Source organism: Antrostomus carolinensis, unplaced genomic scaffold, assembly GCF_000700745.2.
Source record: "Antrostomus carolinensis isolate BGI_N321 unplaced genomic scaffold, ASM70074v2 scaffold15478, whole genome shotgun sequence".
NCBI lineage: Eukaryota > Metazoa > Chordata > Aves > Caprimulgiformes > Caprimulgidae > Antrostomus > Antrostomus carolinensis.
Window position 1 is genome coordinate 47889 of NW_010333810.1, and position 26102 is coordinate 73990.

At 41.9% G+C, this 26102-nt stretch overlaps 1 protein-coding gene across 1 annotated transcript in view; it reads right to left on the minus strand.

Moving 5' to 3' along the window:
• Positions 1–16005, minus strand: part of ST3GAL3 (ST3 beta-galactoside alpha-2,3-sialyltransferase 3) — a gene marked incomplete at its 5' end in the record, with an annotated part of 57135 nt that extends 41130 nt beyond the window's left edge. Inside the window, 3 exons of the mRNA XM_010174000.1 lie at positions 3055–3241; positions 7749–7844; positions 15942–16005. Of these exons, the coding sequence (XP_010172302.1) occupies positions 3055–3241; positions 7749–7844; positions 15942–16005 (347 nt within the window). The remainder of the gene's footprint in view (positions 1–3054; positions 3242–7748; positions 7845–15941) is intronic.
• Positions 16006–26102: the final 10097 nt, after the last annotated feature.

Sequence of the window (26102 nt, forward strand, 5' to 3'; positions counted from 1 at the left end):
CTCCTGACTGTATCCATTTTTTCTGCAGTGAGGATGAAGTCTCGCAGAGGGACGGGCCTAATGTCAGATAAGGAATAAGCAACAGTGGCCTAGAGAGCTCCTAGGTGAAGCAAGTGCCTCTAGATGCACCCATGAAAGGAAGAAACTCCCTTCTCTCTGGAAAAATCAGCTGAGAGAGAAACAGAAACTCTCCACAGGGAGCACTGGGCAGGCATTTGTCATTTTGAACTTACCACACACTGATAAAAATACTAACACTCACTACTAGAACAAACAGACACCTACATCCTATTCCCATAGCACTGTTAGTTCTCCATTGGGTCATTTCTTCTAGCTAAGAGACAGCACTTTTTGCATCGGTTTTCACTAGAAGAAGCAGCTGTGCTGGCCACCTGCTTGCAGCTAAAGCCAGTGACAGCAAGATCTCAGCCTCAAATAGAGAGAGAGCAGAATAGAGAGGACAAGACACACGTTTTCCAGTCACCTGGACTGCATCCTAAAATATTCAATGAACTGGCTCAGCAGCCTCAAAAACCAGCAGCGATTCCCTTTGGGAACCTGTGTAGAACAGGTAGGGTGTCAAAGGACTGAAACATGGACAAAAGTAGCGCATAGCCTTCAGAAGGCAAAAAATACTTGATTATCAGAATCACAAGATTAATTATTTGTAAGCACCTGAAAAAAGTAACAAAGACTGAGTAGCAATCCAGGTGGATTTGTCAAGAGTGAATCACTATTGAGAAAATAAAAAAGTATTTCTTTATACAGGGAAAAAAGTATCGTAGGGAAGAAACAAGACAAGGACTGGAATTCAATAAGGCTTCTGACATATCACTTCCACAAACTTGCCAAAAAATGTTATTAACAATACTACTGTGATACAAGTTCAGAAGTGGCCAAAAAACTATCTTAGTAGGCTCACAGTATAAATGGTAGGATGTTATTACTTTGAGGTCTGCCTAAGAAACAACTTTGTTTAGTGTTTCATTATCAATCTGGATGATGGAGTAAAAAGTATGTATATTAAATTGCAGAGGACATGAATCTGGAAAGAAAGGCAGATATGCTGGAAAGCTCTGCCAAAGGAACTCAGCAAACTGGAGAAGTGTTCTGGGAGAAAGAATCAGTATGGACAAGTGCACGGTGCTGCGCTTTGGCAGGAAGAGCCAATGGCACAAGCACAGGGTGTGGAGCTGGGGAGGTAGCTGCTCTTCAGCTCTGACTGAGGCCTGGAGTCTCCAGGAACTGGACACTCACCTCCAGTCCCATGCCATTGTGGAAAAGGCAGTCAAAACAGCAGGCACATAGAGAAAGAGAACTGCGAGGCTAGTGAAGTGGCTGTTTGCTCCTCTCTATTTGCTGTACTCTGTACATTTTTGGGTACTGCTTTTTGAGAAAAAGAGAAATGCACTGCAGGCATTTAAAAAAACCCCAAACAACAGGAACTAAGAGATCTGGAAAACATCACCTACAAGAACTGAAAAAAAATTGAGTATTTATTCCAAAGAAATAAAGGATAAAGAGCCAATCATAAGAACATGAAAGTAACACACAATGCAAGAAGCTCAAGTTCTTCCTGCTCTCTGCCAAACTGGGCACCGAAGCACTCAGTTAAGATTACTGCAATTGCTCTTCCCAGTCTTCTAGCAAGTTCTAATGAACTATTCACTGCATCTTTGCAGGAGCAGGGGATGCCACACTAGAGTCTAGTGATGACTGTGTGACTGCAAGCATCAGGTGGAAATTCAATTTAGTTTGAAACAAACCATCTATCCTTTGAACCTCAAGCTGAACACTAGGAGTGTCTACAACTGCATTCAGGTTGCAGGGCACTGACACTGCCAGGGCTTTCTCTTGCCCAGAGTGAAGAACAATAGCATGACATAAACAACAAAAAATTACTTCTGACTCAATTCTTCATGTTATGAAAGCCCACTTGTGCTTGCCTAGAGGCTGATAGGTAACTTCATCTGTCCCTAGTGCCAGGGAAATAACTGCAAGTTGGTGCCAGTGTGAGACAAGAGCAAAGTATGAGCCCTTAAGGCCATCTATGTAACAACCGTATACAATTATACTCCCAGACTTGCATTCTGTATATGGTGAGCTGCCAACCTCCCCTCTCTGACTCTAAACAGACAATATAACATCCCATCCTCTTACCATTAATCCGTTTGTCTGGTTATTTGTTGAAAAATCATTAAAGAACATTTGAAAACAGATATATAAGATCCATAAAACAAGAACTATACTGAAATAGAGGGCATTTATTCTGGATTTCATGACAACAGATAAGGACAGACAATTGAATGAGAAGTCACTGATTACAACCTGATTCCATTTAGGATGGGTGAATTACAGAGCACAATCCTGACTACTAACAGGTTCATGGTACTTCAGAAGGGCACTAATGCAACTGATTGGGACAAACTATTTACATGGGAAAAGTGGTGTATTCACCATTTCAGTGTTTTAAAATTAGACTTGATAATGTTCCTCTGGGCGATTCTTTAGCCAAACACAAATAATGAATCTCAGTACAGCAATAACTGAGCAAAATATAATGGCTTGTGCTATTCAGGTCACATTAAGTCTGTGGATTGTAGTCTTTTCAACAAGGGCTGCTGCTGTCTCCTCCTCCCCTCCTGTGCCATCACATCCTTGTCCCCAAACTCCCATTTCTTCCCCTTGCCGTTGCTCTTTTCCTTCCTTTGCTCTTAAATCCTAACAGTCCATAAAATCCATGGAAAAGCTGGTCCTTTTATATACTCTTTAAAATAAATAAAGATTAAATTCATTGTTCATAGTACACACTAACAAAATCTTGAATAGAAAGCCTTATCTGTGATGCAAGGTCAGGTTACAGGGAGATGCCTTTGTAAAACATACTTAATTAAAGCTGAAGTCCATGGAGGTAAAAAAAGCCTTCACTTAAATGCAGCAGGACACAGAAGAACTCTCCTCAGACCGAAATGTGGCAAATATGACTGTAATATCATGTCTGCCCACCATTTCTCATTTAGTGATCTTCACAATGTTACTTGGCAGTGTTCTTACCACTTTCTCCTTGTAAACAATGTATTTCAGCCACTTGAAATCCTGCCATTTGAATCCTGCCAGAACAAACAGGGAATCCTTCTCATACTGCTCCATTTTCTGGATTGCACCTTCAGGATACGTGATCCGGAGAGTTGTCTTGCCACCCACATCTTTTTCAAAGCCCTTCACTGGAGCAGAGTTCAGCCTGCAGGGCAACCAGAGAAGACACTGTCATGGATTCCCACTTACACTCATGCATGTTGATGATACAGCAATCACTGCCGGGCAAGAGCTCCCTGTACGCAGCTGTTAGAGCAGCAAATGTTAACTCTTGCAGTTCTTAATCACAAATATTTATGAAGCTTTATACCAAGTGACAACAGTTTAATTAAAAGCTACTGAAATGATTTCATGGAATATAATGCAAACCATTTCTGCATGTCCACTCTTGATATTTAAATTGGGTTGGAAGCTTTGGAAAAGGAAACTGAAAAATATTGTCCTTGCATATTTAGAGTTACAAGCTAAGCATTAATATTTTAACATGCCATCACTCCCGGGTTATCTTACTTGAATTCTGTGAGGCTGGCAGAAATAGAGGATGGCAGCTTAAGCGGACTGAAACTTGTCTCATGGTACTACCCCAGTCCAGAGCTTACACTGCTCATTTTACTTGCAGGGAGATTGTTTAGGGAACTAAACCAGCTAATAATTTTCAAAAAAAACAAAGGAACAATATCCACCTGGTTTAATTCCCCAAACTGGCCCATCCAGAAGGCGAGCTGCCCTGCAATGCCAGCTCAAAGGAACAGGTTGGGCTGCACAGCTGGGGTAGGGCTCAGCACCACTGCGGTCTCACTGCTTCAGAGGAGTTTCTGCTGTGGAAGTGCATCCCACTCTGAAAACATCCAAGCAGACACACAGCTTTGCTCTTGGGCACACTGATCTAAGGGAATGCTATGTGTTTAGCTGTGCTTTTGTTAAAATATGCTTCAGGAACAAAGTTTTTCCCGTCAAAAACCAAACTGCTCTGGTGTCAACAGCAATGATGACTTTCATGACATTAAAGTTATTCAGAACTTCTATTCAAAACTAGAAACCCAAAGCTGAGGAAATTTTAAGTAACTTGGAATACAAATCTTGCTGACATCAAACAGCAGCCCCTGATGGAACAGCATTGCCGGCTTGAATTATTGCAACCTTCTTGACTTGGGGTAGTTCAATATACTGGAAAATGCCTATGGACTGCAAATTTTTAAATGTAGGAATGTTAATGAGGATCTGGATTTGTCTTTTTCAGCCCGGGTAAGCATTTTAGGTGGGAAACCTTTTAGTAGAAGAAAATTTGTGTATAAAATCTGAAATTCTATTCAGAATTAAGGATTATAAATTCCTATGTATTTTTAGTAAAAATACTTTATCATTAGGAATAAAATACTAAAAAGAAAACAACTTAGGAATCGCCACCACCACAATTTATACAGGAGATTAAGCCTTTTTTCATGGTTTATAAACCCTCACTTTGTACCTTGACTTTGAGGTGTCTAGACCTGACTGCCTGCAAAAACAGTGCTCCCAGCCAGCCTGCTCCCTTGCTTTTTCCTCTGTTGCTGATAGCACATTCACACATCACTCACTTTTGCTATGGACGTTATTCCCATTTTCCTGGAAGTGTTCAAGGCCAGGCTGAATGAGGATTTGAGCAACCTGGTCTAGTGGAAGATGTCCAAGCTCATGGCAGGGGAGTTGGAACTACCTGATCTTTAAGGTCCCTGCCAACCCAAACCAGTCTATGATTCTATGATTTAAACTTCATGGTGTTGTGTCTCTTTGGGGTAGATGACCCTACATAATGTAAAAGCATGTGGCTCTATAGATAACAGAGAAAAATATAATCAAATACTATGTAAAGAAAGTTAGTTATACATATTTTCACCTGTCTTCTTGAAGTTGAGGGGAAGGTTAGCCTCTGCAGTCATTTCAAATGTCAATGTATAGCATTTTGGCAGGGTTTTCCCCACCCCCAGCTGCTGGGTTCGCTGTTTTGCTGCGTACCTTGTTAAGGCTCCCAAAATGTGGGACCCCTGCTTTGTATCTAGACAGGAAACAAAACAAACCATTTCCCCAAGTAAAATGAACTCAGGTCTCCAGCAAAGCATGTGAGTTGCTGACAGAGTCTTAGTGATGTAAGGAGCCAGCACTGTCAGCCCCACAGTCAGTGCCCCAGGGGCAGCGCAGGCAATGGAGCAGGAAATGTTCTGGCAGCCACAACCTGTGCTCACAAAGGTGCACACTACACAGCTTTAACCTTTCTCAGGCGGTTACAAACACAGCTAAATCTTAGAAAACCTCAGTTAGGTTGCCAGGCCTCCTCATAGACAGGCAGTTTTCTCCATGAGAAGTTTCAGAGTGATTTTCTGTCCGTGTCTGGTAATGACATAGGGAGCTTAGAGACACTAACTCCTAATCTTGGCACCATGAAGAACCTCTCAAACATGACTAAAATATCATCATCAGGTGAATCCCTATCTCATTCTAACCACAGATTTCTGGATACACACTTGCTTTTCCCCTGTCTGCAATCTATTCTAAGGAAGCATTTCAGAGCACTGATGACTGACTGCTGCAAGAAGCCCCTGCCAGGTAAACAGTGTGACAGCTGGGAATAATGCCTGCATTGAAATCTGATAATATCCTGTTAAAGAAAAACAGTAACTAACTCATTCTAAGCTGTTTTAGAACTGTCAAAGCTTGACCTGACTCTTTTCACCACAAGATCAAAATTTCTTGCTGCAATTAACGATCCTCACATGGCAACATGAGGCATCAAAAGACTCCACATAGTGTTGGATCACTCTTTTGTCCACAAATGTCCCACATTTTTCCCTTTAAAATTCACATCCTAGGTCCTAAATCCTATCCTTCAAAGGAGTTTTGCAACCATTGAAAAAGGATGCTGTAACACAAGGGACTTCCCCAGCTCTCTGGGTGAGTCTGCTCTCACCTCCTCAGTCCCACATCCAAGCACCTGGCTTCATTTAACCTTTAGAGTTGACTTTTCTCTCCTTTATCCATCCCACAAACAGCACAGGTGCTTAGCTGCCCTCTTATCCTCTCAGCTTGCAAACTGACAAAGATTTACTGATGTGGAGATTCGGCAATTAAAGAGTAGACTTTCTGATGTAAATCTTAGTGGGTGGCTTAGTCCAGATGGATTGAAACTGTTCTCTTGCTACTTTTTGAACAGTCTGAGCCCAAGAAAAGGCTATAACTGAATTTTAATTCAGCTCAAATAACTGCAAGTCACCAGACTATGACGAGTAGTAAGAGCTCTTTGCTAACAACTGATAGTGGGACAAACTAGGAGAAGGGCTGTAAAAGTTTCATCCTGTTCTGAACAGTCATCCCTGTGTCCAGAGCAGTGCTGGGGAAGCAGGGAACCATTCACAGGAACAAAGGACTGAAAGGGATCTTCTTGGTCTTTTTGCCCAGGGTTAGAGGGTATTTATTACTCTGTGTATGTTCTATTCTTTCCTTATGTGCCCATTACTAGCACATGGGAGAGAAAGCAGACCATGCTAAATGATATCTTCAGTGTGCCTTAAATTCTTTTACTAATCCCTTTCTTTCTTTCACCTTAGCTAAGAATTTGCTGTTTACCACCATATCTCATGGTTGACTAAAGTTCAGAAAGATGGTATCAGTTACATTCCCTTTAATATGAAATCAGTTACCTTACTATGGAAAAAAATACTAACTAAGACTATATTAAACCATTTTTAATAAACTTACACTGTGGTTTATGCCACTTTTCCTATTTACCACTGTCATATTTTGTTACTCATGATTCAGAACCTGCTACAAAGCTCTGCATTTTTTTCAAGTCAGACTAATGGGTCTGTAGCTCCCTAGAGTGGGACCCCCTCCCTCCTACACACACACTCAATCTCTCACTCTCCATTAGTACAGGTATTATGTTTGTCCATCTCCAGTCACCCAGAACACCTCCCTGACTTGACAGATTTATTGCTAAGAGTTATGACTAGACCTGTGATTTCATATATCAGCACATTTTTCAAGCATTCTGAGATGGCGATGATCCAGGTCCTCAGCAAAAGCCCAAAGTCCTAACTGACTGTGGTCCTTTCCACTCCTATGCCACTCTGCTGCTCCCTTATTCACAGTGAGACAGAAGCAAACTATTCACAGTTTCTAGGGTGCACCTACAGGTGTTTAATCATTATTGGGTCCTCACTCATGGAGGCTTACTGCTTCCTAAGAGTCTATGCTGCACCATGCTTTGCTCCTCCTGTCCTGTGAAGTGCAGGTCCTGGGGAATGCTACACATTTATGACCAATAATACTTCCCTGAGCTACCTAGGGGATATATCTGGGAGCAGGTCTAACAGTACATTTTACTGTCTCACCACCTAAGGGAATCACAAAAGCAGCAGCTTTTAGAATGGAGCTATGGAGGCTCTAGTGGGATCATAGGAGAGACCACATTCCCAAACATCTGTGGAAAATGGAATGCTTGAGGAGTGCCTTTACCCTTTGATGTGATCACCATTTATATGCCCCCCCCGTATTAGTTAATGCTTCCATACAAATGGATATTGCCACTAGTGCAGGTTTAACAATTGCCTGCATAGCATGTGAACTGATACAGAAACTGAATATATGACAAGAAAACTGTGATGCCAAAGACTCACCTGACAACAACATCAAAGTCATCAATTTTTAACCCCAATGACTTATTTGCAAGTACTCCACCATTTCCCACAATAATACATCGCCGGCAGCTGAGACTGTGGAAGAAACAGAGGAAAGAGGTGATTTTTGTAACATAACTTCAAACACACCGAGCTGCACATATTTAGTTTGCACCTGAGAACTACAGGAAACCTTTTGGAATATTAAGAATTAAGGGGAGGACAGAGATACACTTGATGCCCAGCTCACCCCATCTTGCCCAGGCATTACACACGATAAACTGCTTTCAATACCTCACACCACGTGTGGCCCTAATGAGAGGAGCTGTCAGGACAAGCAGCTCCTCTTCCCCAACACCCCTGATATGATGGGCTCAAATCAAACCCATCTGTTTACTTAAACCTTCTCATTATTCATTTAGCACTGAAATAACAATAAACCAAAGGCTTAGTGAGGAAGTCCTCTCTTAAAGAAATTTTCTGAGTACTGGCAGATCTTGCCGGGTTATCTGGGGTGTGCTCACCTTGCTGAGTGCAAAATTGCTGCAGTTATCATGAGACCTCAAGAGACAGAAAAACACTAAATGGATAGAAAAAGGACTCCCCAACACTCCTGTCCAGTAGGAAACATATATGGAAACACAATGGGTGAGGAAAGGGAAGGAAAATAACCTTAATTAACAAACAAACAGGAAAGAGAAGGAAGAGAATCGTTTCTCGTGGAACTGCGAGTCACGAGAACTCTCTGCAGCAGATGTTAAAAAGTGGTTCGTTTTGAAGACGGAGAGAGGACTTCTTTCCAGCCATCTAATCCCAAATGCAGCTGGCTGTTCTGGCAATGTGCCTCCATCTCTGGTAGTTCACTGAAGGAATACGTGTCTGCAGAGCCTTTTTTGGAAAGGGTCCAAGGCAATCAGTTGTTTGGAGCAGATCTCTGGGTTAGGCGGCCTTCCTAGTCCCAGGCACAGTCGACTGGTCTCTTCTAGGCTGTCCTCACTGTGATCAGTCTAAAGAGCCAGTGTGAGGAAAGCTCTGCTTCTGTGGGGTCCACCTTTGCAGAGGGGGCTGGAGCGCACTAAAGACTCAGTTAAACCACTGAGGGTTACCTTGCTGACAGAGCCATTAGCTGGAGATATGCACAGAATTAACAGCACCAAGAAACACTCAGGAACAGCTTCTCCAGACCAGATAAAGTTTCACTGCAGATCCCAGCTTTATCAAAAGAAAAAACCTCCTCAAGAAGATGGACCTATTAGCCCAGTGCTCATGTCCCTAAGGGCCAAAGAAGTGTGGATGTTTGTGTTAATCAAATCATAACAGAGAAAGAACTTCATAGACAATGGCACAGAAAAAAAATACAGTTCTGGTGACAAGGAGAAAGCAGAGGCAAGATCTGGCATAGGCAGTATGTGTCAAGGAGGGAAGGCAAAGAGTCATCCCCAAGCATACCCAACTGAGTGACAAAGACGGTAACAGCTTTGTCAAAATCTTTAAGGAAAAGGTGCTGCAGGAAGAAAAAAAGACATAATTCAATTCTGGCCAAGCGAAATTTCAGATGAAAATACGCTCTTTTGATGATTATGGTAAGAAAGTTTGACCTCCTAAACAACAGATTGCTGGGTGAAACACTAATTTCTCTACCTAGTTGTGTCTGAGCTCCGATTTTTCTTAATTTTATGTTTTGAAGACGAATACTATGATGAAATCCAAAGGCTGCAAGCTATAGACACTCCCCTCTGTCCCTTTCCCACTTACTGTTAGAATGCCAGCTCTTACTAGTTTTGAATACAGATGTGTTTATTTCAGCCTCAAATCACTTAATCGCATTCTTCCCTTTTCTGCTAAATTAAAGCACCATCTACTGTCAGCGGGCCCTTCCACATTTGCATGTGAACCACCTACTAACAAACCACTGTGTATAAACATCTGCTTTCAGGTGGATAATCAGTCATTGGTCAGGTTGGTGAACACGAGCCCCTACACGTGAGATAAAAGAACAAGTTCCACCAGCCAAAGCTGTTTCAGCAGCCTCTCTTCATGGTCTTGTTCCCACACAGTACTTGTAGACTGGTCAAAGCCCATTCTTAATTTTCTCTTGACCATACAAACTGGAGCAAGCTCATCACATCCCTTACGGTATGGCAGTTCTCCTAGACCTTGAGCCATACTTGCCATACCTCTCTGAACCATTTTAAACTTCTCCCCAGATCTCTGAAGCACCGACTCTGGAAGAACACCATACAGAGTTAATGCTGCTCAAGGCAGGGTCTCTTTTACACAGAGATTTTACAAACATCGTTCCAATGCTCTTTTTATAGTCACTGGTTTGCAGAATATAATCCTCATCTTGAAAGCATGATCTGTGTTGTCATCTCTGGGATTCCCGACTTTTGATTTGGATCCAGTAAAGGACTGTTTTGAGAAGAGCCCTGTGAAAAGGTCTAGACTGATCTGGCCCTCCTGCTCCTTACTGCTCCAGTCTTTGGCTCTGGCAAATTTTCCCAGTGTAATTTTACATTTTCTCCAAATTGGTGTTAACCACTGCAAACACCTGCCAGCAGGATTACACTAGAAGTGTCACTAAGGGATTAATTCTCAACCTTGACAGTAACTTTTAAAGCTGTGTGACATATCCCACTCCTAAAAAGGATTTGTCTACAGCGGTGTCATAGAATCAGAATATAATGGACTGAGAGAAATAACTAATGCCCATCTTTAAAAGGTTACCTTTATCAATCAAGCCTCTAGTTCATCTAAAAAATATATCCTCCACATGACAAAAATTTAATTTCTACAAAACCCAAGACAACTCACATCAGTTATGCTGCCATCCTAGCTCTATCCCAGATCCAACTTTCCAGGATTCTTCCTGCAAAACAGAGCTAATCAACTTACAGCTGCCTCTCTGACATCTCCCGTATTTCTCCAGGAATGGCACAACATCCGCTGTTCTATCCAGCATCCCAAGAAGGGTGAAAAAGCAAACAGTAATAACAAAAAGAACTCTTTAAATACTCTTTAATGCTTACTGATTTAAAAAGATATATTATTGTCATTTAACATCCTCACAGTTACTAGTAAAATATAGAAAGTATTTCGTTGTTGCTGTTAAATGGGACACCATCATTCTCTTTATCCAAAAGAAAAGAAACAAATACCTTATCATAACTGATAAGTTAATCACCTTTGCCAACCTTCATATCTGAACCAATCTTTTACCCTGGTGCTTCTGACATATTTAAAAGCATCCTCCCTTTTCCTTAAGTCCACAGATCAGATTTTTCGTTACTATCTTATTAATGATAAGGGCTAATTTTTGATCTTCTAGTGACTTTCTCAAATTTCCTTCAAAATACTCTGCCCACTCTCATCATAAAGCCAGCAGTCAGTCTGTCACACACTCAGAAGGCAGCGCTCAGGTGCAGATTGCTCTCTTCAGGTGCACATGATGAAAATATGGCAAGTCTTGAACTCTGCCTGGGTTCTGCACATCAGGCACGTACATCAAGTCTGAGCAGCCCGGACTTTTGATCAAGACAGGCAGAAAGGTGAGTTGGCTTGGTCTCACCAGTGTTGGCAGTCACACTGTGGGACAGTGAGAAGACTGCAGGGCTGCTCTGATGGCCCTGTGAAAGGGAAGCGTTTGGCAGGGATGTCAGGCACCTCCCCTCACATCCTGACCAGAAGTTTGGACACTTGGCACCTTCACAGCCAGCACTGACTGATGGCGCCTGAGCATGGGAAACCTGCAAGTCACTGTGGCCTCCAGGCAAGTTTCTGGCTGAAGAAACACACTGTGCAGGCAGCATCAGTTACAGCTCAATTGTTTCTCCACAAAGAGGTTTGCAAACACCTCTTTGTTTGTTTACATAGTATGTCAAAGCTGTATTTCTTTACCAGAAGAGCTCAAGGCCTGAACACATTGGACACAGCCCAGGTTCCAGTTTGCTACCAGGGTGGTATGAAGGAGGGTCACAGACTTTCCACACCAGACTTTCCCTAAAGCCCTAAAATGCAAGCTGCAGCCAGATGTACAGCCTCCTGACACAGATACTCAGAGGTTGAGTTCATCTACATCAAAACTGTGATTCACACAGATTTTCTTGAACAATATAGCACTGTAAACACATGTATGCATTGTAGCAACTGCTACTTCCTCTTATCAAAGAGCTTTAGGGATTTGTCAGGGGAAAAAACCACAAAGCCTTCCTTCATGCAAGTTTGGAACTAAAGGCTTTGAGGAAAGATGTAACAGAATAATTAAAAAATACATCTTTAGGGTAACTAGTGCTTACGGAAGCTCAGTATATTCTGGTTTGATCTGGCTGCTGCTACTTAAACTGGTGCGATCAACCTGAGCCAGAGGGACACGTGTATCTCTTCTCTTGCTCTATCAGGTTCCTTCCTCACTTGTTAGTTTATATACTGTGTTAGTAAAGACTGCATCAGTTAGAAGCTCAAACTCACAGGTTTCATTCATTGCCACCTGGAGGCAATACAAAAGGGTCAGTCGGGCTTTTATATTTATGTCTTTTCATAGGAAATTTACAGGTCATCACTGCAGAGATTTAACCCCAAAATCCACTGAAGCCCAGCCAGCAGAAGAGTCAGGGAAGTAGAAACCAAGCCCTGATCAATTTGCAGAATGAGGGGCAGGCCACTGGAGGAGCCACTAAAACAAGCAGTGAAAATGTCAGTGATATAAATGGGCCTGGAAAGGCCAAAAGAGGGCAAGAGAACTCTGAAGTGTCAAAGATGAGGCCCACTGACATCTGCATTAAAAAGAAAGACATGAAGGAAGAGGACACTGATTCTAGAGAAAGTCCCCTGGATCTCCAATCTTTTCCCAAAAAGCTAGAGCTGAGTTGCAACTACCCTCACAAACACAACTGCAGCTTTACCTACATCTTGCCCTGGAGCAGATAAGAAGTTCCACACAAAGGTGCCATAATAAGGAGTTATGAAGAAAACTACAAAAGCACAACACCACTTACACTACGTTAAAGGCACGAACTATAGCATTTGCTCACATGCCCTCCAGCTGCTGCTAGTTATTAACACAACTCTACTTACAATGGAGAGATCAGCTGGGATGAGTTGGCAAAGCTGCTTTGGGATGATGAAAGGTGTACACATACCCGGAAGGATGGAGTTTACCTAATTTCAGCACCATGTTGGTACATTGCATCAGAAAAGGTGCATCAGGATGCCCTTTTGGCACAGGCATAACCAAACAAACCACTTCCAGGGCTTACGGGAGGCAAGAGAAGGTAACATCTCAAAGAGACAACTTTGTGAAGGAGGACAGAAGTGGAGGAGCTTGGGTGGGGACAAGACCAAAGGCTTGGTGTAGATCTCCCACCATACAACTCTAATCCTCTCTTTCCTTCTTATGTTCTCATGCACTGCTCTGATCTCAACTCTCCTGCCTCTCCCACCCTTCCTCCGGGAAAGCTGCATTCAGCATGTGGTTACATGAACACTGGCTTCAATAGGCTCAGCAATACTCACCCTCCCCACCCATCCCCAGCCCCACTGCCTCTTGTCCTTGCATTGGCACAGTAACTCTCCAGCGGGAGTGGAGCTCTGTAAATGAGGTCACTGGAATGACCCAGGTTAAGAGAAAAACTTTTAAACTGGAATCATTTCAGTGACCCATTTTAAAGTCTTTCTTCTTATAGCAGCAGGAGAAGGGAGACACAGTTCAAGAGCAAGCAGCAGCAGCAAAGATAGCTTCTTAAATGCTGGTAACTCCATCCTTAAGAGCAGGTCAACCTGGAAGTTTTTCCCTACTGCTAGAATCAGCCTACTGGACTGCAGAGAGGATACAAGCAGAAGGGTTCACAAGATCTCCTAGTCTGACCCCTTGTACCTCACAGATTCTAGCTGCATCTCTTACCTAACTATTTCAAAATAAGGCATTTTTTCAGCCCTCAAGTTAAGCCCTCTCCAGTTGCTACAAGGAGTTGAGCAAAGGGGGAAGGTCTAGACTTTCTCCTTGACCAGTGAGCAGTAAGAGGGTGAGCCAAACCTCAAGGCCCTGCACACTGGAGGTGCCAGAGAGGAACTGTTGGGCTCCGCTTTGAGCCTGAGACAAGGTGAGAAAGTAGCTAACCTTCCCTCATCGGTCTGCTCCACCAGCTCTTCTGGAATTCAAAACAGCAGATACCCATTGCTGCCAGTACTGTAATTCACTGACAGTCACAGCTGAAGAACAATTTGGGAAGCATACTCAAGTCTTCGTCAATGTCCTACTTACCAAGCAGGTTTCCAAGAGCAGTACTGAGGTAGCCTTAACACCTCCTACAGTACCCAAGGTCTCTCTTGTAATAACCCTGCTTGTTGCAACTCCAACCACCTACTGCTTTAGGCTGTCACTTAGCAACTTGCTATCCCAAGCCTTTTTTCTCCCTTTCTCCCATACCAGCTTCAATTTTTATCTTTCCTCTGTAAGGAAAGTCCTCCCTCACTTGGAAAGGCTACGGGAGTGTTTGTGAGGTGTATGTACTACCCAACCAACATCCACTGCTGCATTTATCACAGAAGTTCCCAGGAAAACAGTATTTCCACAAGATTTCTGTGTGTTTACAAGCGTACACAACATCAAACCTTGTAACTGCACTACTACAGAAATAAATTTCTAGCTGGTTCCTTAGGTCTTGTTTATACTTGATATTGCAGGGACTTTACATACACTTCATGAAGGTTTGAGTGTTAAGTTTTTCCTGTCTCTGCACCAAACCCATTAAGAAGAATGCAAAACCAAAGCATCGGTGAGCATGAGCAGCTCATGCTAGGGTGGCTGTTTCACAACCTCCTAAGAAATTACTTAAAAAAAAACCCAAAACCACATTCCACTCCTCAAAAAACAGGTGAGCAGCAAGAGTTATAATTACATTAACCTTCCCTGCAAGAATCTTCCACCTGCCCTCTATGTCATTAACACCAATTTCCCATAAGCAACCTTCTGAAAGATTCTTTATGTGGATTTTTCAACAGATTAAAATCTTAACTCTCCAACCAGAGCTGAGATAAACCCCGGATGGGTGAGACTCAGTTGTGTGCAAAATCTCTAAGAAGGTCATTTGTAAAATGATTATGCCTTCTGGACATCATTTCTCAAATTAATCCAAACTCTGAAGGCTAAACCTATCTGGCATAGCTGTGAGGCAAGGCAAGCTTCAAAGCAACTTAATTTAGCACATGGATTGCAAAAAACTAGGAATAAACTTTCACACAGAGAGTAACTCCCAACTCTAACTACAGCAGGGAAGATCTACAATCAACGTGAGATGTGGAGGAAAGACTGAAAAAGCTTATGAACTTTGTCACAGAGAAGTGGGCAGAAATGGAGCTGGGCCAGGAAATAAAACCAGTATGTTTAGAAAGCAGGAACTGTGCTGTTAGCCTGGGTTCAAGGAAGCACCACTGCTTGCAAAGGAATAGTACTAGGACTTTGAAAAGAGATAATGTCCCAGTAAAAACCTCTGACAGCTTCTGAAACTACCTCTAAACTAACTCTGGTGCTAAACCAAAACGGCAGGGCAAAGGGAAGGAACGACAGAAAAGCAAGAATAGGAAAGACTAAAGGACTATCATTGGGAAGCTGATCGTAAACAAGCCAGTGAGTTTCAGAAGCAATCTCTACCAAAGGACTGAAGAATCAAAGGAGCTTCTTCCAAAGGCATCAGTTCAAATACCACAGTACCCAGGAGAACTGCTATCGCATCCTGGCACAGGCTTGGCCAACACAATCACACATTCCCGCTTTAAGAGTGAGGTGTTAGTGAAACATTGTTAAAACAAGCCAGTCCCTTGTTTCCCTCTAAGAGTTTCTTGTGATCCTGTTGCTCTGTCAGAAAGGCTGAAAAAGAATAATGTATTTATTGAAAATTGGCTATTTACTCATTTGAAAAAGGGGCAAGAGGGTGTATTGTGACATCATATGAAACAAAAGATTACAAAACAGTCAAAAGGTAAATGCTTTTTTCCACTCATGTTTGACTTAACAGAGGTCTCCAAAGTTTATAGATTTACTGGAAAGAGGACTCTGTTTCCAGCTCCCGATCTACCTCCAAAGCACAGCCAAATTTACTGGCAATAATTTCTGGCAAAAATATCTAGCAAAATTTATTTAGGACAAGTGGAAAATAATAACTTCTACTCCTTCTATTCTAAAAGGTCTTATCTTACCTGTCAAGAGCTGGAGTTAGACGGTAATCTTTGGTTGCTGACAGGATGGCTTTGATGAGATTATCTGGGGAGAAAGGAAGAAGACATTAGGAATAAGTTCTCACCTCTAATGGAAATGAAAAACAAAGTGATGGAAAGCATCTGAAGCAGTTACTTGGAGGAACTGAAATAAGGTTCACATTAAGAATAAACACTTTAACTTGCGTATTCCTATTTTTTCTGGACAATGACCTTCACACACTGGCTTTGTCAAGTGCCAAATTCTGATGCAGTGTGCAAATGCCTCACACAAAGAGAGTGACAGGGAACAAACACAGTACAGTTTAAGGCAGTGGTTTCACACCCACTTCCCTGAGATCGCAGTTTCACAAACATTTCAGACATAAAAAAGCCAGTATCGCTGTCAAGGCTTGCTTTCAGACAAGCTTTTATGCAGCTGAGCAGTGAACTGGATGCAGGAAGAGAACCAGATTAAAACTGATGCTTTTTATTTTCCTGGGTTACTTTTAGTTGAGGTTCAGTTCCTCAGTCTGGCTTTCTTGACGGCAGAATCCAATTAAACCATCACAGCTGCTTAAAGAAATGCCCATGGAACCACAACGTACACTGATACCTGGTGGATGCTGCAGCCTACAGATGGCATAAGTTATGCAAGTGTAGACATACAGACAAATTAAATGTATTAAATTGTAGAAGCACAATGCTTACAAATTAATAATTCTTTACACTACAGACATTTTTTAGTCTGCTTCCTTCTATGTCCTTTGTCCTTAATTTTTCTACCTCTCTCCCGTATAAAGGTCCAAACTCCTTTACCATGACCCATCCAGGGCCCAGCAGCAGCAATGCTTTGGCTAGTCTGGATTTACAAATGCACCAGTAACTTCAGCATGGCTGCACTGGGTCTGACAAAAAATCCATCTGTCTCCAAATCCCGATTCTAACTGTGGCGTTAAGCAGATGCCTAAGAGGAGCATAAGAACAAAGCAAACAGACATAATATTTCCCTGAAATGCTCTTCTACCATTAAATTATTTTCAAATCAGGTATTTCATGAGTCAGTTATAGCTTCTGTGTATCTAGCAACCCTCAGTGATTTCTCTTCCACAAGCTCTTCCTGGATTCATATGGACTTTCAATCACTTCCCTTTCCTGATTTTGAATATAGCTTCTCTGAGTTTCATTTATACTGTAAAAGATTGTGAACAATTAGTACCCTTCCACTTTGCTCAGGGGATTGTAAATACCTATCATATCCTTCCCTTAAATACATCAAGTCAACTAGTTCAAAAGTTCTTAGGAAACAACCAATCAAAAGGAATTAATAAGTCTAATTTCTTTACAAAAGATTAAAAATGACATGGGAGCAGTGAGAAGACTGACATCAAGTGATTGTTTACTGTGAACTTAAATAGTTTTCCTGATAGAAACTACTTACTGCAATCATCAGAGTTAGGGGAGTCCCTTTCAAATTAGAGTTCTGTTCTTATTTAGTATATCCCTCGGCAGAAATTACAGGATGAGGGTGTGGGACGAACACACAAGCTCAAGGCAGCCCACTGCCAAACAGCTTTGAACCTGACAACAAACTGGTGAGACACAAGGCAGACAAACAAAGGCGATAAACAGAAAACTCTGACCGTTACTTTTAGATTTGGGCAAGTTTTTGACATGGCATTACTGACAGTCCCTGCCAACCATTACAAGCTGGGAACTGTGATTACTTTCAGAAGATCATATTTTGGAGTGGAGTAAAGAAAGAGGCAACTTGCAGGGGCAAACTTTGCTAACAAAACAGTGGTTTGGTTTAATTTTCCTTCATCCGAAGAATTTCTTTGGAAGCACTGGCAGCAGGCTCCCTCTCTAACAGGAATGCTATTTTCCTAAGTCTGCTGCAACAGCAGTAGGTTGTTGTGACCTCAAATGGCACCATGCCACAGTCCTCTCCTTGGCCTATCTCACACGCTGACTTTTACTGGACAGTATATGTTACTGTGGTTGTCTTCCCACACTCTCAGAAAAGGAGATCAAAGGATTGTATATCAATGCAATCCCATCTACCAAGCTCTTCTTATGCCAGGTTTGCTCTACCACCCACAAGTTAATATCCCGTACTACTTGGAGGCCATCATTTATATTATATTAAAAAGCACATGAAAGGAATACACTCAATACACTCAAATAATGCACTCGAATAATGCTGTTTTTCTCATCTTGCCAGCTAATTAGTAATGCCTTCACAGTGGATACTCAGGAATGAAATACAACTACTTTAGGACTGGATATGGCAGCAGATGGGATGGGGATGCTCCCTGTTCCCATCATCCAGAGAAAAAACATAAAGTAAACAACAATATAGGACATTCAGTACAGATTAGGAATGGCCAAATGGGAGATATCTCCCCAGCAGCCCCCACAGTCCAACAACCCATAACATCCAAGAGGTTTGGAAGTTGCACAAATCAGTTTTATCATTCAAAACTGCTGAATGAAGCTCAATAAAAGACAAAGTACTTCACTGCCAAGTGTAGACTCGCAGCAGGAATGAAGGTGACGCTGATGCCCTCAGTGCCAGTTCATCTAGTCTAGCATCCTGTCGTAAGCCGGAAGCAGGTTCCACGAGCACTAACAAGAAAGGTTAATGGCCTGGGCAGGGGAGAGGCACTAGGATCTTCTTGATTGAGCTGGAACTCTACCAGAAGATGGACACTACACTGCTGCTGAGGTGGGCGCTTGCATTTGGCACCTTGCTCACTGGAACCAGTATGGAAGGACAAGACCTCCTTCAGAAGGAGCTTCTGTATCTTCTGGGGGCAAAGTTTGAAGGATCAGCAGATGCTGCTTGTGGCTGATCTGCAACCTTCCACAAGACAAGGAAGATACTTACAATAGAGAACCACTGGCAGGATCTTTAACCACAGCTGGGTCAAGGTGGAGAGTCACTTCAAATCACCACTGCAAAGACCACTATCACAGATAGCTACCTGCAGGACACAACGCAGTGTTCATCTCCACACTATGACTAAAGAAAATCAGGGGCCAGGGAAGCAGGTGCAGTATGTAAAGTTAATTGATGGAGCACGCTTTCTGCAGGGTAAGTGAGAAACTGAAAGGGCGATGACTATACTCTGCTTTATATACCTAAGTACTGAGTGATAATAATGGGTGCAAGTGCCTGTGTCAAATGCTACAAAGAAAAATTCCTTCCTGTTTCAAGTAACAGGATTTGTGCACAGCCATGCTGAATACTGATCTGTCAAGGACTGAAAGCAAGTTTTGCAAGGGTAAAAGAAAGGCCAAGTTGTCAAGACCCGAGTCAGTGAGACTACTCTGGTGTATGCACAACACGTGATCTAGGCAATAATGGACATGTTCTCTCTTCACGCAGTAGCTTCTGGGCAGACTGAAAAAACTGCTCTACAGAACAGTGACAGAAAGGCTACCAAACCAGCTTTGATGTGATACACATTGATGATAAACTTCAAAACAACTTACACTAATACTAAACCATTACCTGATTTAGATCAGCAGCAGATCTGGTATGCTGCCCCTCAGCCACCAAACCTGTTCATTGGGGTGGGAGAGTAGTGAGAAGAGCTGGCACCCAGGGCAGTGAGTTTCTCTGTGGGCTAGGCATATTCTTAAGGGAGAGGGATACAGCTTGTGATTGGCACCTATTTGCATTTTACACAGTAAAGAACAAAGAAAAGAGAAATCAAAGATCAATGTTTCAGGGAAGCACATTTTGTTCGTTATAACCGTCAGCTTTTCTCCATTCATCCATTTTATTTTCTGGGGTGTTTTTTTGTTTGGGGTTTTTTTTTTGTTTTTGTTTTTTTTTGTTTTTTTTTTTTAAGGCACCAGCTGCATATGGCCCTTGCTTAAACATGAACCCATGCTTAAAAGAAAGGCTGTTTTATTAGAGCAACAGCTATGCAAACAGTTTGTTTTGATTTTTTTTTTTTTTTTTTTTTAAGATGGTTTCCCAGATTGTGAAGAAACCACAGTGTGGATGCAGACACAATGCTAGTCCAGGCACAAATTCTCTTTTGCTTGGGAAATGAGAAGAACAGACGTAGTGGTGGGTGTGCTCTGCCTTGTACCAGTGCACCCAGGAGGGGCCTGAGTATACATGTTTTGAACACTACAAAGGAAAAACATCCTTCCTGTTACAAGCAACAGGTATGTGTGCACTCATGTCTTGCTTCCAGGGCCTGGGCACACAGCCAGCTCAGGTGTAACAGAATTCATTAGCTCAGACACATACCCATTCAAACAAATCTCTCTCTAGTTCTTTGAGGACTGCTTTTGTTCAATGCAGAACCCTAGCAACTCAGCCCAGCAGGCATGTCTCAGCACCATATGTCCAGAAACACGAACTGTGGAGAGCAAGCACATGGAGATCTGCAGGGCTCCATGGAAGGTCAGCTCAGACCAAGCAGAACTTATTACCTGCCAATCATTGCTGGCACAAAGGCAGCTCCCACAGACCCAGCATCTCTATGACATGTTTACCCCAGACAAGGAGAACTGTACCATGGCTACCTTGCACTCTCCTTGGAATCCTTCAGACATACTGAGCAGGAAGGAACAGAAGCTTGGGCAAAACCACGCACTTCTTCCCCGTCTCTCTCCTGCTCTAACCAGTGCGGATAAAAAGCAAATTCATCTTTGAAAAGCATTTAATTTTTGGTCTCTTCCCAGCTGCCAAACAGGCAGCCCAGCAGGTACTAATGAACTGCATGTTTTATGAAATACAAACTTCCTACCGGAAACTGCATTCAAACACCAAACTTGTCTCGTGCAGATCATCCAACAGCCATTCAGTGGCCACAGTTTTGGTCAGTGCTTGAAGGCTGAGCAAACCCAACAGCAATATCGCTTCCTGTGTACTGTTCCTTCTATTAATCCTTGGGAGATTCAAGGCAGATGTTACCAACACTAAATCCTTCCCCTGGTTGGTAGTCAAAAGATGATGTTTAAATGGCAATGGCAGTGCCATCATCCTTAGGGCTACAGATGTTATGTGTCCTGGGAGTGGAACACACCTCAGGAGCAGCTCGCTGCCAGCCCAGTATTTGTGATAGCTCCATAGTCAAAAAGAGCAAATTGTAATGCACTGGTTCTGCTTACCTGAAACCATCCATATGGTAGGCATAAGAACATAGTGTACGTACATATGCTATACACAGGGAGGAATGTAGGTGCTGTTTCATTCTAGTTGAAGTATTAGGCAAGTGAACTTAATCCAACAGTAAAAGTATGTAGCTTCTATGCAGCTCCTTCAAGTCCGAAGTGATATATATACATGGATATGTAAACATACATGCATATTCCTGAATTCACCCTCTCAAGTCCTCCTCATTTCTGAAAGCAGTAAATGTCTTCATACTTGGAGAGAATCAAACTTACTGAAGGTCATAAGGCAAGTAAGTGACATAACTGGGGACAGAATAAGGCCTTTGGCTCCTAAATAAGGAACCCTCTGCAAAGGCTTTTGTCTTCAGATAGCCCTTTGGCTTACACGTTCTTCACATGGGTCTGCTACCATCCTTTAACGATAAATTAATGGAAATTAACACCAATATCCTGCATTTTCACCCTCACTTTCTCCCATTATTACACAGCGAACACATCACCAGGAAAAGCAATCTACTGCAGTTTTCTGCAGCCATAGTTTATTTATTATATTTTTTTCTTGTCATGGAGAATTTAGATTATTGGGGAGAGTGGGAGATTACTTAACCTATTCATCTATCAACCACTATGCATACACTGTTACTATACAAACAAAGCAAGAAGCCTCTGCACATTTTCCTCCCATCTAGAGGAGGAGTTGACTACATTTATCTAAGAATCCCGAGTTATCATGACATATTCTATCAGCTTTGCTTTATAACATCAGAAGATGCAAAAGCAGCTCAGGACTGCATGATTTCTCTGAATGAAAGTATGTCTTGACTTCAGGTTGACCCTGACATTTTCAGACATTTGGAAAAACTAAAAGTAAATAGTTAGAAATTAGGTGGGCAGTGACCACACAATGAGAACCAGCCTAAGTCTCAATTCTAGCCTTTTTCTCTGTTATTTATGTGGAGGAATGGAGACCTTCACTGTAAATGTCAACAACACTTAACATTGTTGTTTCTAATACATAAGCTTCTTGCTTGTATCATAAAAAAAAGATGGGAGACCTTTCCACTCCATGGGGCTTACTGCAGGCATCTCACAGGGTCTACCTTCTGTCTGCCTTGGAAATAAGCAAACCGGGCTGTTCATGCGATCTCAAGCGGTCAAGAGAAGAGGCTGTAATTTTTCAAGTTGTCCACACCAGTCATCTTCCTCAAAAATCAGCAGGTCTACGTGCCCTGATTGCCAGCAGTAAATATCTGAATGCTATGCATTAGGGTCAGGAACAGTGTACTGCTGCATTTCTTCGTGTTTGCCCTGCGACCCGTGGTCAGAGCCCATCTCCACAGGTGGTCACCCAGCTGCCACACCTCTAACCAGCACTTCTGCAGGGCACTGGGTATCAGCTTCAGCTTTCGGGAATACGCTGCCTGGAGTGAGGTTGATAGACATCCCTGAAGTATGCCAGTCTCCTCTGCATATGGGTCCCTGTCTGATGATAACAGAATGCCACGTGTGTCAGCGTTTTGGGGAGAGTAAGCTAAACACTATCAATGCTATGGATTAAACAAACTGCGATATTTACAAATAAGCTGGAAGCACAAACCCAGTGCATACTTTTTTTTTTTTTTTAAACACTACCACAAAGTTCAGCTCTGTAAAGTTCCTTCTTCAGCACTTTTTTCCTTAAGATCTTGCTCCGTACAGGAGCTGGAGTGATCTTTTACAGAAAGATTTGCCACCCTGGTGCCTAGCGCAAGGCCATGGACCCAAGTCCCACCACATATTCTGTCCTCCAGTTCTCTCCCAGAAACATCATGTCCAGCTGTAGACAACGTTATTTGTATTTTAATGAAGCTGTAAATTCAGTGAATCCAACAGATATAAAAGTGAGTCTGAAATTTCCTGCGCCACTTCTTTTTATTGATCAGTTAACTTTATGAGGTCTATGCAGGAGAAAAGAACCTACAAAGACTTTCAGAACTTAGAAGCAAATTGCAAACACATGAACTGGCTCTCAAAGACAGTTAACCACAAAATAGTGATCTGTCCTCAGATCAGCTCTTGTGAGTAAATACAAGCAAATGGTTCCTTAAGGTCAGTAGCTGTGCCAGCTTAGGTGGTTTACTTGAGATACACCTTACTAACAACAGGACTTAAAACTGCCACTACTTGCAATATCACAATACTTCCATTGATGATTTTTAATGGTATGAAGACAAGATGCATATAAGGTTACATAGATACAAAACACAAAGCAAAATTAAAAAAAAAAAAAAGACAGAAGATGCATGGTACCTCCCTAACAATTTTAGAAAAACCTGGCATGCATTAAATGTTAGCTCCAGAAAGCCCTTAAGGCCTTTTTTAATAACAAGATATAAATATAATACATAATATTTGGACTCTTGATTTACATCGTAGTTTTGGAGCCTTCAGGGATTTTTTTTTTTTAAGTTTTTCTTCACAACCAAGGGTTTGTTTTTTCAGAATACAAGCTTAATTCCCAACCTAATCCAAGGGCCTGGAAAGTTGGAACGTTAATTTAAAAAACAATTATGCAAAAAAATGGGCAGCATTTTGCAATAACCATGCATTAACCATTTAACTCAAGTCTGATGCACAGGAAGCAATAAAGCCTGTAGAAACAGGCTAATTCATGCCAAATGAAAATAGACCTTGAAAGATTCACAATGTGCTGTCCAACGACAAGCAGAAAAATAAATACAGTTTTTAGAGGGCTGTTCTTGCCTTTGTTGCAGCATTTTTGATGCCTCTTCACAGGTGGCCAGACAATGTCTTCAAGGCCAAAAAACTCAGTAACTACTACAATGATTTCTAATTCTCCTAACTCTTTCAGAAGCATTAAGATGTGGCACTTCAAAACACAACAGCCAGAGAAGACCTGCTCTTCGCTCTAGGAAGTAAAATATAGGAATAATATCCATGTCTCAATTGCACTCCAACACTTCTGGGAAGGACTCCAATATGGAGAGTCACCCAATCAACTGAAAACTTGGGGTTTGAGATCTCACTGAGGCACCTTTCCCTTCTCGGTAGGTTGGGAGAAAGATTATTTTTTAAGCACATTCAATAGCAAAGCATCAATTTGGATTGAAATAAGGGACTGCACTGGAGAGTTGTACTTTCATCAAGAGAGCTCAAGAGTGAGAGTTGATTTAACTTCAAAATTCACAATGTAACTTCCCTTTGGAGGCTTTATTCAGTAATCAAAAGCTGATCATCTATCACTTCTGAAGCTTTTACATTTTTTTTCCCTTCAAATACGTTATTTAATTTCTTAAGGCTATAAAATCAGCTAGACTCCCTCGGGAAATAGCATCGGTTTTATAGCTATATTCCCATGTGATAACGGCAACTATTACCAATTTTGGTCAAATGTAAAATTCTAGTGGAAACTAGTTCAAAAATCTGCCTCAAACTCAAGAAGAAACAACAATCTTGTGTTAAGACCTACTCTGAACAGAACTAACAGCTATACATGCTTGTGCTTCTTGCTCATTTGTTAAGGAAGAACATACAAAGAACAAAAAAAATTCTCACAGTTGGAAAATCATCTGTAGAACGGAGTACAGCTAACAAAATAAAGACAAGGTTGGAGAATTAAAGCAGGAAAGAGACACCTCATTATCAAGCAGACCCAGTCAAACGTAAGGAAAGTGTTTGCACGTGGTACTCCAGCCTCCATAAAGAGCTGGAAGAGCAGGCTGGAAAAGATGTCCTTTTCTGACAGTTTTCCTTTGGGTCAGCTGTAAATTTCAATTGTGATGTCCAAGTGAATATGTTTTCTCAGAGATAAAGAATTGCTCATGCCAAGAAAGTTGATGTGGAAGAAAAAGCTATGCAAGAAAAGAACACGCACGGAAAGAGATTTTCTCCCGATAACATTTTGATATGCCAGCTTTTGCGTGCCCAAAAACTCAACATTTTCTCTGAAGATGAATGACCTCTTCCCCCTGAGATTAATGAAACCACTGCTAAGCAGCACTGAACCATGGCTCTTCCCAGAAACACTAACACAAAAGAAAACATCCAAATAAAACCGAGTACAAGAACAATTAAGCATTGCACAATACATCTATTCGCATTTGTGCTCTGGGCAAGGACTTGATTTCTTTGTCATCGAATGTGCCACCAATTCCAGATGCTCCTCTTGTATCAGATGAAAATACAAAGTCTCCTGGCCAGTAGTACATACCACATTTGATAAAACTGTAGCACTTGAAACATCTTCTCAATATTCTCTTATCTCCATAGGGAAGAAATTGCTTCCTAGATTTCTGGTGGGAGGCAAATTCTGAGATGGTGACTAGACAGCCACTCCCTAAGAAATAAATATCACCTTCAAAGACAAACTGATTCAGGGCCAACAAAGCAGTTTCTCTGCTTAAAACAATCTAGCAGGAACAAAGGTAGAAGTGAAAACCTCTAATTACTGCTAAGCAAGGACACAATTACTGGCTAAATGCATGGAAGAGATATTACACGGATCATCTCTGCTTAGTTTTTTAGTGTATGCTGTGCCATATGTTTTTATTTAGGTTCAAAAAAAATGCAGCAACTCTCCCGTCCTCATTACACAGGGAGGATGCCAGATACCAGCAACTCATTCTTATGAAAGCCTTTTATATTCTTCAAGCCACATGTACTGAGAAATTCTATTAATAGTCAGGTATTCTTCTAGTCTTCTTTGCTGCCCTTCTCCAAATACCTCTTTCCTTTTGCTTTAGCTACAGAGGTAAATTTGGGGAGGAGGCCCTCTGGGATTAATAATCTCACTGACACTATAAACAATTTTTCCACTGCTTATTTTTGACCAATCTGGTAGCCTTCTATGATGTCATTACCAGCTGGGTAGATGAGGGGAGAGCAGTGGATGTCTACCCTGATTTCAGCAAGGCTTTTGATACTGTCCCCCACAACATCCTTGTAGCAAAGCTTAGAAGGTACAGGATTGATGAGCGGACGGTGAGGTGGACTGAGAACTGGCAGAGCTCAGAAGGTTGTGAT